Genomic DNA, 16,036 nt, shown 5'->3' on the forward strand with positions numbered 1-16,036 from the left:
CGCCCTAACGAACAAATAGTTAACCGCGTTTAAGCGGAGCCTCGTGACACACCGGGGACGTTCTGGATTTGGACCAATCCAGAGCACTTGTGGGTACGTCAAAAACGCACACTTTTTACAGCTGTATTGTAAATAAACGAATGACAGACTGCCGACGCCGCTGACAGCAAGTGAAAACCGAAAATTCATTTGATTTTACAACGGATATTAATGAATTGATTCTCCACTTTTATCACTTATTTAACGATAAGTAACCGGCCGCCATAAAAATCTGATTTTAACCTTAACAATATTAGTGCGCTTTGAAACGTCGATCTGCTAACTTGGCTAGCTAGCTGTCTTGCTAACGCTGGACAGAACTGGGCCCACTCTCCAGACTGGACGTTGGTTTGAATCGGCCACTAACAAGCTAGGCTAGCGCAGCTACCGTTAATGCTCTTCCTTCTCGCCTGTCCACTGGTCGAGGTGAGACTGCCGTGCCGCGGAGTTCCGTTGTGGCCGATGCCACCGGCCCCGCCTGCCGAGGGAAGTGGAGTGTCAGTCTTGGGAAGAGCGAAGAATAAACCACACAGGGCAAGCTTAGTCCCGCTGTAGACATCGGAGTAAATGCACTGGGTTTTGTCAACCTTTGTGTAACTTTGCACCAGTGACAGCTGATATGTCAGAGTTGAATAAAGAGGTGGTAGATCTTGTTTGGGGGAGACCTGCCAGCGGCGGGGTGTCAGCCTCCCTCTTTCGGAGATGGACCCAAGGTAGGTGGCCTCTCTCATCTGCCTTCACCCCACTTCCTCCGCCTCAGTGGTACCCAAGTGGCTTCTTGTCAGTTTGAAACTGGGTGACTCTACTTTTGATAAGATGATTGTATTATAATCTGTCAAACTATAAAGCCTGCTGAACCGATATATTGATGTGAAACAGGCACGCCTGTTTTCTCATATTATTTTACATTGATCCACCCAGCCAGCGACATGTGAAAGGATTTCTGTGTTTCAGGGTTTGTCTTTAGCGAGAATGAGCAGTCTGCACTGGAGCAGTTTGGAGGCGGACCATGTGCTGTCATTGCCCCTGTTCAAGTAATGGTCCTTGGTCCTCTGAGCTAAACACACACACACACACACACACACTGAAGTTGTCATGTCTTGCCAGTTAAGAGCCTTAGAGACTACATGATTACAATGCTGTAACATTACAACTCTGCTAAGAGCATTTGTGTGTCCTGCAGGCTTTCCTCTTAAAGAACATCCTGTTCAACAGAGAGAGTTCCAACTGGAGACACATTACAGGTGAGTTGACCTCTGACCCTTATCCCTGACCTCTGCTGCTGTTTAACAGAGTTCTGACAGGAGATGCATCATGTGGGTTAGAGTTTTTAATGCAGATAGTTCTGACAATATTAGCTACATCAATGTTCATTCTATGAGTATTTGTGGTGTTAGGGTTAGTTCTGGAGGTTTTAATTGCTAGTGTTGAATAGATCAACAGACATGGGCTACTCTAGGCCTACACTCTTATATTATTCTCTTAACTGCACATCCAGATTCAATGATTGTCATGATAAGTTCTAACATTGTATTTTACGCAATTTTGATGTACTCTATTTCCAAAGCCCCACTAGAGGTGTGTGGAAGGAGTGATTGAATGTGTCACTTGTCCTGTGTTGTAGAAGAGGAACAGAAAGCAGCTCTGTGTTCCAGTCTGAGTGAGATGCTGGAGTCTGCCTGTTCTACCCCCTCCACTACGTACTGCCTGGTCTCCTGGGCCAAGGGACAGAGTCCCCACACCAGCACACACACTCACACACACACGCATGGAACGCCAGAGCCAGAGAGCAGCCAACCACCACCAGACCAGCAACCCAGTGAGTCTACCGTCTATCTAACACAAACAAGCACACACTCACTCAAACACAGAAGTACTCCCTCCCTTACTCACTCTCCCAATGATAATGAATATGAATAATTGCATTGATGTGTACGTATGTATGGTTTTATGTTTTTTTTAACTTTTATATATGCTATTATTGATCCTAACATGAATGGCGGTGGGTCATGTTGCAGTGTGTGTCTAGAAGAATGTCATGGTGTTGTCTTACCTGTCTTAACTTTGTTTGAAATGTGACACTGAAGTGTGTGTGCGTGTGTGTGTCTTCTGTGCATAGCTGCTTTGGCTGCAGAGGATCTTGGCTTTGAGCGATTTCACAGCGTCCTCCAGTAAGTGACACTTTTTCTACTCAACATAACAAAGTCCTTGAGTTTATCCTGAACATGTTATCTTACTCGGAACAATTATGGACCAGGACCAGACAATACCTTTTTTTCTCTGTTAAATGAAACCCATTATAAACAGCAATATTCAGCTCAGACACAGTTCAATGTCCTTTTTTACACTCGAGCACTATCAGCCTCCCATCTTAATACGCTGGTAAAGTGATTGCATCATAGTCAAAGAATACCATGGCAACAAAGCTGACTGGGGACAAACATAGCAAGGTTGTATTGGAATCTCCATAGAAGACTAGTAAATAAAGATGTTTAAGCTATTTTCATGATCAAATATCTTGATTTGATATTCAAGACGTTTACTGGTACCAGTAACGTGGCTAACGTGACCGATGATTTTTATTTTAAAGAAATCTTCTCACTCATGCAATTTTGTCACTGTGCCTTTTCTGGGATGATGGGGAAAGCGAAATAATGAGGTCTAGTCAATTTTAATGACGGCGGGAAGTTTGACAGAACACAGTACCCCCCTTCTCTACATCTGCGCTAATATGAAAACTCTATATAGGTGAGGCAATGTTGTTGGATGCCCTGAAGCAATTAGTTTTCACATGTCTAGTTTTTCTATATCAATGCCGATGAGAGGGGGGAGACATGGAGGAGCAATGTTTTCAGACTTGATGTCCTTCTGACAGCACAGTCCTACCCAGCAGGGAGGTAGGAACACTAGCGTGTGTGTGTGGAATTTAAGGATGATTTTAGAACTCGTTCCTCTCACACTCCTGACTCCTGAAACACAAACGCACACTCAGACACACACACACACACACAGTTGGCACTACTGCAACATGTACACGTTCCTTGACAGTGACAAAGTGGACTACACACAAGCACACACACCCACTCACACACTAATTGAGCCGAGACTGAGAATTCTCTGCCAGAGAGGAGTATTGGAGTTGTATCAAGCGCATAGCGTAGTGACAGCAGAAAACAACCCTCTCAGCAGAAAACACTGCTGACTCTGTAAATAATTGAGTTAATAGAAGAGAGACACCTACAGTACCAGACTGTAACCCAGTTAGAGGTAAAGAACCGAGTTAGAATCCTGGTGACAGTTCTACAGCACCTATGACATATGACCGTTTACGATAACTTTTATCTGTTCAATGACATCAACATGTTTAACCTCCTAACCTAGCCTCCCTCCTCTTGTAGAAAGCGTAGTGTGAAGTCCGTGGCTGAGTTACGAGAGGAGGTGCTGTCTCTCTACCACATCTGGAGGGGGCGCTGTGGAGTCCTGCTGTTCCTCTATTCTGTCATCCTTACCAAGGTAACATGTGACTGTGTGCGTGCATGACTGCGTGCGTGAGGAAGTGAGTGCGTGCATGTGAGACCATATCCATGTGTTTAGGGGATTGAAAACATTTTTAAATGAAAGGTCCAGCAGGTAGTTTTGCGTGTTGCTGCCCCCGCTGGCCCCATTGAACCTTTGACAACATGCATTGTGCTGTGTGTCTAATAGCGTCAAGATTGTGCGCATCCTTGTAAACAAATCAAACGTGAAATGGGCACGTAAAGGCCAGTGTCCTACCTGACACCAGATTTTAGAAAATGCTTTGTTTGGACAAAAACAGCTCATCACTGAACATTCTTCATCATGTGATCTCATTCCTTGATGGCTTTACTGATTTATCATGGCCATCAGCACTATTTTAAAGCTAAAACCTACATACTGGACCTTTTTTAAGGAGGATGTGTGTGTTAACTGTGTGTGTGTGTGTGTGTCTGTGTGTGTGTTTAGGGTATAGAGAACATAAGGAATGAGATTGAGGATCTGACGGAGCCTCTGATAGACCCAGTTTACGGCCACGGCAGGTACAAGCTTTTACCCTCTAAATTCCCTACCTAACCTCTGGACTCTGTATTGATGACGATGTTACACCTACCCCCTGGACTTCTTTCAGATAATGCACCGCTTCTCCCAGAAATCTTTTCCAATTCCAAATGCTTTGGTATTCACATGTTTATTTATTTTGTTTGCATTAGAACAACACAAAAAAAAGCAGAGGATAAAAAGTCAAATCTGATATCATTCCACATGGAACTCCAAAAATGGACTGGACAAAATTATTGGCACCGTAAGAAATAACTGGATTTCAAGCATGTGATGCTCCTTTAATTTGTATTTAAACTCATCTGTGGCAAGTAACAGGTGCTGGCAATATAGACATCACACTTGCAACCAGTTTAAATGGAGAAAAGGTGACTCAACCTTTGTGTTGTGTGTCTGTGTGTACCACACTGAGCATAGAGAAAAGAAAGAAGAGCAAAGAATTGTCAGAGGATTTGAGAACCAAAATTGTGGAAAAGCATGGACAATCTCAAGGCTACAAATCCATCTCCAGAGATCTTAATGTTCCTGTGTCCACTGTGCGCAGCGTCATCAAGAGGTTCACAGCCCATGGCACTGTAGCTAACCTCCCTGGACGTGGACGGAAGAGAAAAATTGATGAAAGATTGCAACAAAGGATTGTTCGAATGGTGGATGAAGAACCTTGATTAGCTTCCAAACAAATTCAAGCTGACCTGCAGACACAGGGTACAGCGTCCTCTCGCACTGTCCGTCGTCATCTGAATGAAATGGGACACTATGGTAGGAGACCCAGGAGGACCCCACTGCTGACACAGAGACATAAAAAAGCCAGACTGGAGTTTGCTAAAAGTTACCTGAGGAAGCCAAAATCCTTCTGGGAGAACGTCCTGTGGACAGATGAGACCAAAATAGAGCTTTTTGGTAAAGCACATCATTGTACCGTTTACAGAAAACGAAATGAAGCCTTCAGAGAAAAGAACACGGTCCCTACGGTCAAACATGGTGGAGGTTCACAGATGTTTTGGGGTTGCTTTGCTGCTTCTGGCACCGGATGCCTTAACTGTGTGCATGGCATCATGAAATCTGAAGACTAACAAAGAATTTTGGAGTGCAATGTAAGGCCCAGTGTCAGAAAGCTGGGTCTCCGCCAGAGGTCATGGGTCTTCCAGCAGGACAATGACCCAAAGCATACTTCAAAAAGCACCTAGAAATGGTTTAGGCACCCTTCAAAACTGAGAGACCTGGAGCAGCTGGCAAAAGAAGAGTGGTCCAAAATTCCAGTAGAGAGGGGTAAGAAACTCATTCATGGTTACCGGAAGGGATTGATTTCAGTTATTTTTCCCAAAGGGTGTGCTACCAAATAAGGTTGATACCTTCAAATTAAGTTGAAGGTATCAATCATTTTGGAGTTCTATGTGGAATGATATCAGAGTTGGCTTTTTTTCTCTGCTTTTTTGTGTTGTTATAATGCAAACAAAATAAATAAACATGTGAATACCAAAGCATTTGGAATTGCAACAATTTTCTGGGAGGAGTGGTGCATTATCTGAAAGAAGTGCAGGGTTGCCAATATTTTTGGCCATGACTGTATCTCTATCTATCTATTTCTCTCTCTCTCTCTCCCTCTCCCTCCCTCTCTCGCTTTCTCTCTCTCTCTGTCTCTCTCTAGTCAGAGCCTGGTTAACCTCCTAGTAATGGGCCATGCGGTGTCCAACGTGTGGGACGGAGACCGAGAGTGTTCTGGGATGAGTAAGTCCTCCACCTCTCCAACACTCCAGTCACTTTGGCGGGGGTTTAAACACTCACAGATGACTGTAACTGTCATTAGGACAGCTGTTTTTAGTTATGATGTTTGTTTCTATATACGTAACTGTTGTACTGTATGTGTGTATATAGTTTGTTCAATTTTGTGTCTGTGTGTCTAAGTTGTTTTGTCTGAAACTGTGTTCCCCCCTGCTGCTATCGAAACAGGTCTCTCTTGAAAAATATAATTTCTCAATGAGACAAACCTATATAAATAAATAAAATGAATAAACACTAAGTCCTTTAACCGACCACCAGAGGGCAGTGATTCACCATATTATTTACACAAAGTCTCATTAAATGATGTTTGTGTGTATGTTTGTAATACTGTGTGTGTCTCTGCCTAATGGGGCTCACCTTCTTTCTTTCTTTCTCTGTCTCCCTCTCCCCACTCTCCTCTCTCTCTCTCTCTCTCTCTCTCTCTGTCTCCTATAGAGCTTCATGGTATCCATAACCAAGCATCAGTGGGCTTTCTCACTCTCATGGAGTCACTACGCTACTGCAAGGTAGGAACACACATACAGATACACACACACACACACACACACACACAAAATAAGGCTATACTTTTGGCCAAGGTTTGTGTGAGATCAGCATTGTTATGGCCAAACAGTTTGTGATGTCTTGTTTACTAGTCATGAAATGACCGCAGAGAGAGAGAGAGAGAGAGAGAGAGACACACACACACACAGACAGACAGACAGACAGACAGGAACAAGCTGTGAGAGAATCACACCACAAATAAACACAGCCTCGAGTGTGTGTAACTGATTCTGGGCAGTGGGACTTCTACAATCTGCAGAACACAAACCATTATGTAAGCTCCCGTGTGAAAATATGTGTTTGGAAGGGGATAATAAGGGGATAACCAAATATCCCCAAACATCCCGTTTTGTCACACACACACACACACTCTCTCGCTTGCTCTCACACACATTCACATACAACTGCCGAGAGAAAGAAAGAATAAAGAATGTGCAGAATGGAAGAGGAAGATTGAGACCGAGACAGATTTCTCCCATTTGGGAAAAGAGGGAAGTGGTCAGGCCAAGGGTAGGGGCTAAACCTAGTGGGTAGGGGCTAAGCAGAGGAGGTAGTGGTCACGCAAAGTGTCCCGGGGTTAAGCAAAGTGGGTTGCGGCTAAGTAAAAAAGCTTTGGGCCAGCGGGCTGTGGACTGTGGACTGTGGCATTTGCAGTGTGATGGTCTGGTGGGTTTATTGTGTTAGTGACTACAAACACTGTGAGGTATGGCAGGGTAGTTCATTAGACGATGCTTCTGTTGAGCACCTGCCCGTCTCTCGTTTATAGACTATAGTCTCTCCTACGTACTTGCGGTACATATCGTGTGACACTGTCTCTCAATCACGTTATCAGTGGTCAGGTACACCCACATCAGAAACTGCCTTGAGGGTCTACACTAACTGTGTGCGTGTGCGTGATATCTGACCATGTGTCTGTGTTTTCTAGGTTGGTGCGTTCCTGAAGTCTCCAAAGTTCCCTATTTGGATCCTTGGCAGTGAGACACATCTCTCTGTGTTCTTCGCCAAGGTAAGAGTTGGACACGCACACATACACACACACACACACCATCAGCCCTTTCTGCCTGCGTGTAATATAAGCCAGTCTCTCCAGCAGCAGGCTAGAAAAAAAAAAAGCAGAAACAGGAATGCGTACTTTAACAGATTTAATACTGTAGAGGTCAGATGAGAGAGAGAGACAGAGAAAGAGAGAGCGAGTGTGTAAAAGAGGAGAAAGAGAGGTAAAAGAAAGAGCAGTACTATGGTCATATATGGCTTGTGCTGGTTTCTTGGCATTAGACCGTGGAGCCTGTGGTCAGCTGTGGCATGGGCCAAACAGCACGAAACACACATTTCTTGTGGGCCAGCCAGTACGCAACAGAGTTTATGTGGGGGGGGGGGGGTGATTGCATGAAATCCTTTCTTTCTCAGTCCTCCATTAAAACTCTTTAATGACATTTAGAGAGATGAAATCTAACACTATCGATTTACACGCTCCCCATACAAACGCTCTCTCTCTCTCCCTCCTTCTCTTTCTTTCCTTCTATTTTGGTCACTCGTTCTCTCGTTTGCCCGGCCTTGTATTCTGTTGTTACGGGATCCTGTCTTTTCCCAGGGGGAGGACACACACACACACACACACACACACACACACACACACACACACACACACACACAGGTGATTAGGTGGTAGTGTTTAGCACTGTTAGGAAAGCAGGAGTGACGGTGACAGACAGATAGATAGATAGGTACTTTATTGATCCCCGAGGGGAAATGAAGGCGTTATAGCAGCTCACATCACAACCAAACAACAACAACACAATAAAGTGACAATAGAATAATAGAATAAAATAGACATCTGAAACATAGACTCTGATCACCCTGATCGAGCCAGCCGGAGGAGGAGGCTCGATCAGGGTGATCAGAGTCAGGCTGGGGGGATGTTAAATCATACTGGACTGTTACTACTGTCTTATTGCAGCAGGCAGAAAAGATCTCCTATAGCGCTCCTTAGTGCAACGTGGTTGTAGTAGTCTGTTGCTAAAGGAACTTCTTCATGTAGGGGATGGGAGGGATTGTCCATGATGGCCAGGAGTTTGGTCCTCATCCTCCTATTGGCCACCTCCTCCACAGTGTCCAGGGTGACACCGAGGACAGAACCAGCTTTCCTAATAAGCTTGTTCAGCCTCTTGGTGTCACCTTCCTTGATGCTGCCCCCCCCCCCCCCCCCCCCAGCATACCACCACGTACAGCACTGCGCTGGCCACCACTGACTGGTAGAACATGTTCAGCAGAGTCCTGCACACACCAAAGGACCAAAGGAGCCTCCTCAGGAAATAAAGCCCTCTTGTACAGGACATCTGTGTTACCAGTCCAGTCCAGTTTATTGTCCAGGTGCACCCCCAGGTACTTGTAGCTCTGGACCACCTCCACGTCCTCTCCCTGGATGGAAACAGGAGACAGGGGGACCCTAGTCCTCCTAAAGTCCACCACCATCTCCTTTGTCTTGCTAATATTGAGTAGCAGGTGGTTCTGCTCACACCACTCAACAAAACTGTCCATCAGTCCTCTATACTCGGTCTCCTGGCCTCAACTGACACATCCCACAATTGCAGAATTGTCCAAGAACTTCTGCAGATGGCAAGTATCTGTATTGTCTGAAGTCCGAGGTATGGAGGGTGAAGAGGAAGGGAGCCAGAACTGTCCCCTGGGGGGCGCCAGTGCTGCCCACCACCCAGTCCGACACACATCCCTGCAGCCGTGTAAACTGTGGCCTGTTGGTCAGGTAGTTTGTAATCCAGGAAACAAGGGGGAGTCCACCTGCATCCTCAGCAGCTTATCCACAAGTAGTAAGCGCTGTATTTTGTTAAATGCACTGGAGAAGTCAAAGAACATGACCCTCACAGTGCTGCCAGCCTTATCTAAATGAGAGTGAGCTCTATGTAGCAGGTAGATGATAGCATCACCCCACCAATGTCTGCCTGGTAGGCAAACTGCAGGGGGTCCAAGGAAGTCTTCACCATGGGCCTTGTGTTCTAGCAGCAGTCTTCATGATGTGGGATGTAAAGGCTACCGGTCTATAGTCATTCAGAACACTGGGGTTCCTTTTCTTTGGTACCGGTACCAGGCAAGATGTTTTCCACATTGATGGGACCTTTTCCAGACTAGCTAATGTTGACAACTTTTTGGGTGAATACAGCTGGGCAGTTTAGATTAAAAGTGATAGGTTGATGATATACAGTGCCTAAAGCTAATACCTGCTGAAGTGGGTCGGCCAGCAACCTAGAATAACACACACACACACACACACACACAGAGAGAGGCCATATGGCAAGAGGTATAATTGTGGTATCTCAGGAGGTCAGCTTTGTTGTTTCAAGAGAGAAAAACCTTGACTCGCATTGTCAAGGTATGAATCACCAGCAAAGTGTGTGTGTGTGTGTGTGTGTGTGCGCGTGTGCGCGTATGTGTGTGTTTGTAACTTTATATGGTGCTATAGCTTGTGTATCAAAGCTAGCTATCAGCTTTAGGCGGAGCTAATCGATTCTCTCTGGTACAGAATAGCATGGCATCAGAGAACCAGAAAGTTCCAGCGATCTGTCTAGATCATAACACCACACTCATGATTATGATATTACATTGATTAAAAGCTATGTTACCATATCTGCCTGCTGCATGACTACATCATATGTGGGGTCAGTGATGAGCTATGGTCGTCATGGTTTCACAGATTACTTTGCCAATATTTACAGGTCCCCAGGCACTAGTAACACACACTTGGTCATACATGCATACATTTCTCAGAGTGGGGAACCTGATCCTGATTAGCCGTTAATGTGTGTGTGTGTGTGTGTGTGTGTGTGTGTGTGTGTGTGTGTGTGTGTGTGTGTGTGTGTGTGTGTGTGTGTGTGTGTGTGTGTGTGTGTGTGTGTGTGTGTGTGTGTGTGTGTGTGTGTGTGTGTGTGTGTGTGTGTGTGTGTGTGTGTGTGCGTCCATGCCCTCAGGTGGATGGTTTCCTGTAGGGAATGTGATCCCAGAGTTCCCATCTGGATCCGTTTGTCCCACTGGAGACACACACACATACACCCAGAGTGAACACAGAGATGACGGTACACTGATTAGCGAGAGGACCGGCCTGCCCTGTCATAGACACACACACACCAATACACATACACACCCCGAGGCCTCTTCTGGTGCTGTGCCTTGACTCCAGAGGGGCTTTAGACAGAAGTGGCTGTGCGCTGTAGGGCTGTGATGGTTACTAGCGGTTACACAAGGACGGCCGTGAAAAAAAAAAAAACCTAACCATTGAAAAACGTGGATTTTTATTTTCATGTAGATGCACTTTACCTAATAGCATGAGTGTAAAATAATACTTATTAACAATTGTTTTGCTGCAATAATCCGTCAGTCTATAAAACTGTTAAGTATTTTACGTACCACTGATGATCCCCTGGTATGGTAGCGCAAACAGGGTTGCTTTCCTTTGATGGCGAAACTTGCAATAAAATACATGTGTTTTTGCACAACGAGCACAGCCTCAGAGAGAGTTACACAGCCTCAGAGAGAGTTACACAGCCCCAGAGAGAGTTACACAGCCTCAGAGAGAGTTACACAGCCTCAGAGAGAGTCTTTAGTACAGCGAGGAACACTGTTGCCCCTTTATTTTATGCCTGATGTTCTTGCTTTCTGTTGAATCAATAAATAAGTCAATAAATAAGTCCAGGGCCGTTTTGTTGTCCCGGTCTGTCCCTGATCCCCGGTTATGATGGTTATAATGATTATTTGCATGACAACCGACCGTTACCCAAAATGTCATGATGTAACAGCCCTAACACTGTACAGTGTCTTCAAAAGGAATATCATTGGATGATGATGATCTGATGATCTGTGTAGCATGTAGTTCCTGGTTCTAAGAAGAGAAAAGATCATGTTTGGAAAGAGTTAGGTATTGTGGTGATGGAAGTTTTTCCCTTTGCGATTTGCTTTTAGCTCCGATACAAATCCATCTGGACAATGGCAGCAAACCTGATCCCTGCCTCTATTATGAGGTGTGTGTGTGTGTGTGTGTGTGTGTGTGTGTGTGTGTGTGTGTGTGTGTGTGTGTGTGTGTGTGTGTGTGTGTTTGCGCGTGCACACTAGTTTTCCCCTGTGCCCCTGTAGTGTTTGATGTCCTGTCAGTGTGTGACTGTGGCTTTTAGACCATAACAGTCTAATAGCATTAAAGTTTTATCTAATCTACCGACACAAAGGCCTCCCCCTCCCCTCTCCCTTTTACACCCCCTTCTCTTCTCCAGTCATTGTGTGTGTGTGTGTGTGTGTGTAATGGTATCTGTTGTTGCTCAACCTGAGCCCTCCTGTTTACAGGGACAGAGAAGGAAAAAGTGGAGGAAGAGGGAGAGAGAGAGAGAGAGAGTAACCATGTAGACTCCATGTTTAAAAGTTTGAAAAAGCATAGACCTCCTCCCTCTCTTCCCAGAAGTAATCACTGATCTTACATGATCATCTGATCTGTTGGGTCCATGAAAGCAAGGACTCCAGGATAACGCCTGAGCTTTTACCTATCCACGAATGTCAGATCAGTGGTTACCACAAGGTCGGGAAGGAAGGATGCATTTTAAAGAAGTTGAAAAGAGCCACTTGGGGAAAGAAGGTCCCTGTTATCCTCTCCTCCTGTGGAGTATCTCATCCCCCTCTTCCCTCTCCCTGAGAGTGATGACATTTACAGGCCTCGTTCTCTCTCTGGGGAAATGTGTGTGGTGTGTGTGATGAGTGGGTGTGTGTGTGTGTGTGGGGGGGGGGGGGGTGTGGGTGTACACACACAGTAGCAGTTCTGGGTCAATGATTTATTTTACAGGGAGGAAGACCAGCCCCTCTAGTCTGCAGTGTCCCTAAAGGCTCCAGCTTCTGTCTCTCACACACACACCCACAGACGCGCACACACACACACACACACACACACACACACACACACACACACAAAAAACACGCACAACATGTCCCTAAAAGTGTGTTTTTGAGCAGAGAAACACGGCTTGTGTCTGATGTGTAATGCAGACAGAGACAGCTTTTTGCTTTTATGGGTGTGTCGAAACGCTTATGTCTGTCCTTGCTCAAGAGAGAGAGAGACAGAAGTCAGAGGAAACGGGGCTTCCGTGCTTCAGAAAGGGAGACACACACTCACTCACACACACACACACACACACACATTGAAAAACCAAAAGAGGTGTACAGAAGCAGTCATTAATCTCTGACACATGTGACCTGTGCTATTCTATTGGGACAAAAGGTCTGTCTGTGTGTGCTCCAGTATTATTCCCTGTGCTGTGTCTTCTCTCTGGCCTTTCTTCTGTGTTCTATGGATGGTCCCTGGTGTCTCTGCTCTCTGTTCAGACTCTGGCGGTTCCTCTCAAAGGCTGTCTGAACCCTGATAGACCCATTAATCACCACTCTTGTCTGCCTGTCACACCTCTCCTTTACCTGACATACATACTGTGCACGCGCACACGCACACACACACATCTGTGTTGCCTGTTGTTTAAGCACCCAGTGAGCACTCTATATACTAGTTTTTCTGAACCATTGGTCTCTGGGATGGGTTTTGTCAGAGAGTCAGCTGACAGTAGTCACCTTCTCTCCATTCAGACCTCTTAACTTAGGAGTGTTCATTTCAAGACAGGTCCTAGACTTCTACACTAACAGACAGGTCCAGGTTCCAGACAGGTCCTAGACTTGTACACTAGCCTGTCTGGCTCCTGGTAGAAACCAGGTTGAGAAAAACTGCTATACACCCTTTCTTTGTTGTGCTGTAACTTGTAGTTCTGTAGTCTCGTCCATAAGACTCACACCCAGTCATTAGGACTCACTCACACACACACACTCACACACACACTCACACACTCACACACACACACACACACACACACGGTCTGTGGCCACTCAGCCCCTCTTAGGCAGGACAAAGGATCTTTGGTGGTCTGACAGAAGGGTGGAGGGGGGTGCAAGAGGGGAGAGAGAGAGAGAAACACTACACCTGCCCAGACTGAAGTACCTACCTGTGTTAGGAGACAATAGAAGGACATGAGAGAGACAAGGAGGGGGGGGGGGGGGGGGGGTGTAAGACAACACTCCAACTGAAGTACCTACAGAGGGAGGGGGGGTTTGTGGGGTAATAGGGAGTCATGGAAGTAGGTAAGGTGTTGTTTTCCTGGCTGTCACTGACCCAGCCTGAGAGGGAGGGATAGACGCTGTAGAGGGAAGGACAGGGGGGAGAGAATAAAGGGTTGACTGCGGTAAGAAGACACCTCAAACTGACGTTGGAGAGAGGAAGAATGGAGAGGGACAGAGAGAGAGAGAGAGAGGGAAGGATGGATGGATAGTGAGAGAGATGGTCTGTGGTTGTACTATGATCGTGTGTGTGTGTGTGTGTGTGTCAGTGTGTGTCACACACAGACTTGATCTTAGAATCTGGGAATTGTCCAGATTTGTCTAGGAACACACACACACACACACACACAGCCTTTTAAGGCTTCAAGTCTTGTCTGTGCTATTTGAGGTGGTTGACTAATATGAATGTGAATGTCAGTATGTCTTTCTGCTCAGAAAGAATGTATTGTTGAATTAATTTCTGCTCAGGATGAATGTATTACTGTATTCTGTGTGTGTGTGTGTGTGTGTGTGTGTGTGCATCCGTCCATCCGTCTGTCTGTCCACGGAACACAGAAAACAAAGGCTGGCAGGGGACAGGGCTAATAAACACCTACAGTATATACACACACACACACACACACACATACAGTACTGTCTCAGTTACACTCAACCCTTCTCTCTCACACACACACACTCAGCCCCTATGGAGTGTGTTACTCTACATGGTATGTTATTCAAACTGGGCAACATCCTCCTCAACATCCTCCTCAGGCCTTTTAATAAAACACAGATCAAAGACAACCGAGCAAACATGTCATTTAATACACACACACGCCATGCTCATGCTCATGCTGTGTGTGTGTGTGTGTGAGTCATTGTCTCTGTGCTCTGATTAGCTCATAGATGAGTGTGTTTGCAGGTAGCATAATGATGTGTTGTTCAGTAGATGACAGGTTAGTCTGCTATGGTGTGTGGAGACTGGGGACTGGGGACCTCCCTGACTCCACATGATGCAGTGAGACCCTGTTGTTGTTTTACAGTACTGCAGAGGGGTTCTTCTGTTGCCCTTGGTTACTGTGTTATTTACCCAGAGTGCCCCTCCTGCCCGGGGCTCAAATAAACCCTCATATCCTGTGTGTTTGTGTGGGGGGGTGGGTGGGTGGGCGGGCGTTTGGGCCTGATCCTGGGCCTGGGCTTGGGCCTGGGCCTGGTGATCTTACTGTGAGCAGAGTGATATCTTTGGTCCACTAAGCAGCCTAGAGAAGACCCAAACCTTTAGGCCTATTACAAATAGACAGCAGGGTTTAAAACCAGTTTTGGACACTACAGCTTATGCTTCTTCACATAAGCTATACTCATTCATTTAATGTTTTTTTTAGTAGTATTCTGTCATCTCTCCATGCTGTTTAGAATAAAATGTCACATCTCTCCTCTCTCTCCCCTCGTTAACCCCAGACAACTCACTTCACGCACACAAAACTGTCTCTCATTTTATGTTTCAGGATGAGGAATCTACTGTCTGAGTTTTTAAAACTAACATATCTGGTGTGTGTGTGCTTGCGTGTGTGTGCGGCGCGTGCGCGTGTGTGTGATGCTCCCCGAGCCTGAAGACTCAGCAGCTGGATGCCTTCTCTTATGTGTCTCCCTCTCCCCCAGCTCTTTCTCTCTCTCCTCCGTTCCCCCTCTCCCTGGCCTCTAAGGACAGTAATATGTCTCAGTGAAACCCTACCAGCCCTCTCCTCCTCTGAAGCCCTTGTTTTAATAAACGCTGGCGGAGGGAGATGAGCTTGGTTTATTTGCTCTCGAGCAGAGTGTGTGTTTGTGTAAGACGCCACTGTTGTAAACACACTCAACTACTCAGTCATACTGATATGGGGCTTCCTCTCCTCTCCTCTTGTGGTGTGTTTGTGCGTAGGCCGTTAGCGTTCTGTGTGTGTGTTTGTGTGTGTGTGTGTGTGTGTGTGTGTGTCACAGTAGAGGCCATTTTCCCAGCCTGTCAGAATTTACACATTTTACTGTGGGGTTAGAGGTTTGGAGGGGGGGGGGGTTGGTGTAGATGGAATTAGTTAATCTGGCAGACATCACAGCCTGATAACTGGAATCATTACACACACACACACACAGCTCCCCTCTGCATTCCCCCCCCTCCCTAATTTCTGCTCTCCCAGGCAGCATTGCTCCAAACTGAGTCAGCAAACAAACATTCTATAACTCACCATAAATCACAGAGTGTGTGACGCCTGATTGGCTGATTGTGTGTTTGGAAAGAAAATAAACCGTCTCGTTTTATCCCTCGATCAGTTAATAATGCAACGGAGCCTGGTGATTACACAGCCCTTACAGTCTCACACACACACACACACACACACACACACACACACTGTACTACTGGGAACTGTTTCCTGTTTACCTTATGTAGTGTTTATATGTACAGTATTTGTAGACATGCATCGTGTGTGTTACATGTTCG

General features: G+C 45.9%; 1 protein-coding gene across 1 annotated transcript in view; it reads left to right on the top strand.

Moving 5' to 3' along the window:
* Window positions 1-140: 140 nt before the first annotated feature.
* mindy3 (MINDY lysine 48 deubiquitinase 3) overlaps window positions 141-16,036 on the top strand; it is a 23,530-nt gene continuing 7,634 nt past the window's right edge. The window contains exons 1-10 of the mRNA XM_083679654.1: window positions 141-752; window positions 994-1,073; window positions 1,223-1,283; window positions 1,664-1,858; window positions 2,159-2,210; window positions 3,438-3,552; window positions 4,024-4,097; window positions 5,765-5,844; window positions 6,334-6,404; window positions 7,367-7,447. Coding sequence (XP_083535780.1) covers window positions 659-752; window positions 994-1,073; window positions 1,223-1,283; window positions 1,664-1,858; window positions 2,159-2,210; window positions 3,438-3,552; window positions 4,024-4,097; window positions 5,765-5,844; window positions 6,334-6,404; window positions 7,367-7,447 — 903 coding nt within the window. The 5' untranslated portion in view covers window positions 141-658. The remainder of the gene's footprint in view (window positions 753-993; window positions 1,074-1,222; window positions 1,284-1,663; window positions 1,859-2,158; window positions 2,211-3,437; window positions 3,553-4,023; window positions 4,098-5,764; window positions 5,845-6,333; window positions 6,405-7,366; window positions 7,448-16,036) is intronic.

Source organism: Argentina silus (genome assembly GCF_951799395.1).
Source record: "Argentina silus genome assembly, chromosome: 10".
Taxonomy (NCBI): domain Eukaryota; kingdom Metazoa; phylum Chordata; class Actinopteri; order Argentiniformes; family Argentinidae; genus Argentina; species Argentina silus.